This window comes from Vicia villosa, unplaced genomic scaffold (genome assembly GCF_029867415.1).
Source record: "Vicia villosa cultivar HV-30 ecotype Madison, WI unplaced genomic scaffold, Vvil1.0 ctg.000977F_1_1, whole genome shotgun sequence".
In the NCBI taxonomy this organism is placed as follows: domain Eukaryota; kingdom Viridiplantae; phylum Streptophyta; class Magnoliopsida; order Fabales; family Fabaceae; genus Vicia; species Vicia villosa.
Genome location: NW_026705441.1, coordinates 607,244 through 609,105, shown reverse-complemented (window position 1 = coordinate 609,105; position 1,862 = coordinate 607,244). Strand labels below are relative to the sequence as shown.

Sequence of the window (1,862 nt, the reverse complement as noted above, 5' to 3'; positions counted from 1 at the left end):
TGGTCCCCCTATTTTACATTTTTTTGAATTTTGATCCTCCCATTTTAAAAACCTGGATTTTGGTCCCTTTTTCATGTTTTGTTTTGGATTTTAGTCCTCCATCAAATTTGGAACAATTTTTTAGTGAGGTGGCGCTTCATTTGATGACGTGTCAGTTATTAGTCATATGTAAATTTTACCATGTCACTGTTCTTGTTATTTTCTAATGTTTAATTATATTAAATGTTTTTTATTATATATAATAAAAAGAATAAGTTAAAAATAATAACATACAGAAGTATTATATATTCACGTTCATCCCCAAATATAACCTAAAAGCTGCAGATAAGTGTTCTTCCCCAAATGTTCCTCTTCTTCTTCCAATTCCGAGACGGAATTCCACACCGATTCCATTCTTCTACTCATATTCATCTCGTTTCTCCAATAATGTCAGAATCAAGGTTCTCTTATGCTTCAACAAATTCGTCTAGTTCAAGAAGAAAAGTGAATAAGTGTTGGTGTGACCTTGAGTCACCATTGATGACTTCTTGGAGTTATGCGAATCCGGGAAGGAGGTTTTATGGATGTGGTAATTTTAGAGTGATGATGAAAAAAGGATGTAATCATTTTGAATGGTTTGATGAAGAAATTAGCAATCTTGCTAAGGATGTGATTAGATCTTTAAAAGATAAGAATGATGAACTTGTGAATTTAATGAGTGACACAAGGAAAAATGAAGAGCTTGTGAAGATGAAGACAAGAAATGAAGAGTTGTTGAAGAAGAAGATGAAATTCATGGGTTATTTTATGGGTTTGGTTCTTGTGTTTGTATTGTTAGTTGTGTTTGCACTAGTTGTATTAAAGTGATGAGTGTAATTGTGTTTGTATTGTTAGTTATGTTAGTGAGAAGTATAGTTGTGTTCTGTAAAAAATTTCCAGATTAATGAAATTTAACCAAGTTATTCTGACCTTTAGTTTGGAACATTTTAACTTGGCATTATTTTGTAACATTTAATTTGGAAACATCTCCATTACAGCATATTTTAACTTGGCACTATTTAATTGTTCAATTGGCACTATTTTAAAACAGATCCAGAATTGGCACTAATTTGGAAACATCTCCATTACAGCATATTTGGAGACACACTACTAGTGTCAGCATGTCTTCAAAGCGTTTTGTAGAAAAATCAATTCTCCAAAGATTGAAAAAATGGCCATCTTGAAGATCTGAATCATAAAGTTGAAAATACAATTCTTCACCCTTATATGAACGCTACAACTCCCAAAAAGAATTCGCATTTTGCAGCATTACATTTTAGCTGAATTCACAACTCCATTATGGTTCTTTATTTTCTTTACCGTTTGATTTCTCGTTTGATAGTTGCCGTTATGGCTTTTTTTTCAATTCCAAACTAAGGAACATCTCCATTACAGTATATTTTAACTTGGCATTATTTAATTGTTCAATTGGCACTATTTTAAAACAGATCCAGAATTAGCACTAATTTGGAAACATCTCCATTACAGCATATTTGGAAACAGATCCAGAACCAAGTTATTTAACTTTGACACTAGCCAAATTGTTCAATTGGCAATATTTAATTTGGAAACAGAACCAAGTTATTCAATATTGTAGACTACTTGTTCAATATTGCAGTGTCAAAGTTAAAATATAGCAGTGTTATAATTTTGGCACATAAGTTACTAGATAATGCAGACCAAAGTTGCTGCTATTATAGACGAAACACAAAATATAGCAGTGTCATAATTTTGGCACATAAGTTACTAGATAATGCAGACCAAAGTTGATGCTATTACAAACGAAACACAAAATATAGCAGTGTCATAAAACAAGACCTAAACTAAATGTCATAGCTTAAATT

General features: G+C 31.5%; 1 protein-coding gene across 1 annotated transcript; it reads left to right on the top strand.

Annotated features, from left to right (window-relative positions):
• Nucleotides 1–426: 426 nt before the first annotated feature.
• On the top strand, nt 427–846 carry LOC131632658 (uncharacterized protein At4g04775-like). Its single transcript, XM_058903399.1, has one exon. The coding sequence runs from the start codon at nt 427–429 to the stop codon at nt 844–846; it is 420 nt and encodes a 139-aa protein (XP_058759382.1).
• The last annotated feature ends 1,016 nt before the right edge of the window (nt 847–1,862 follow it).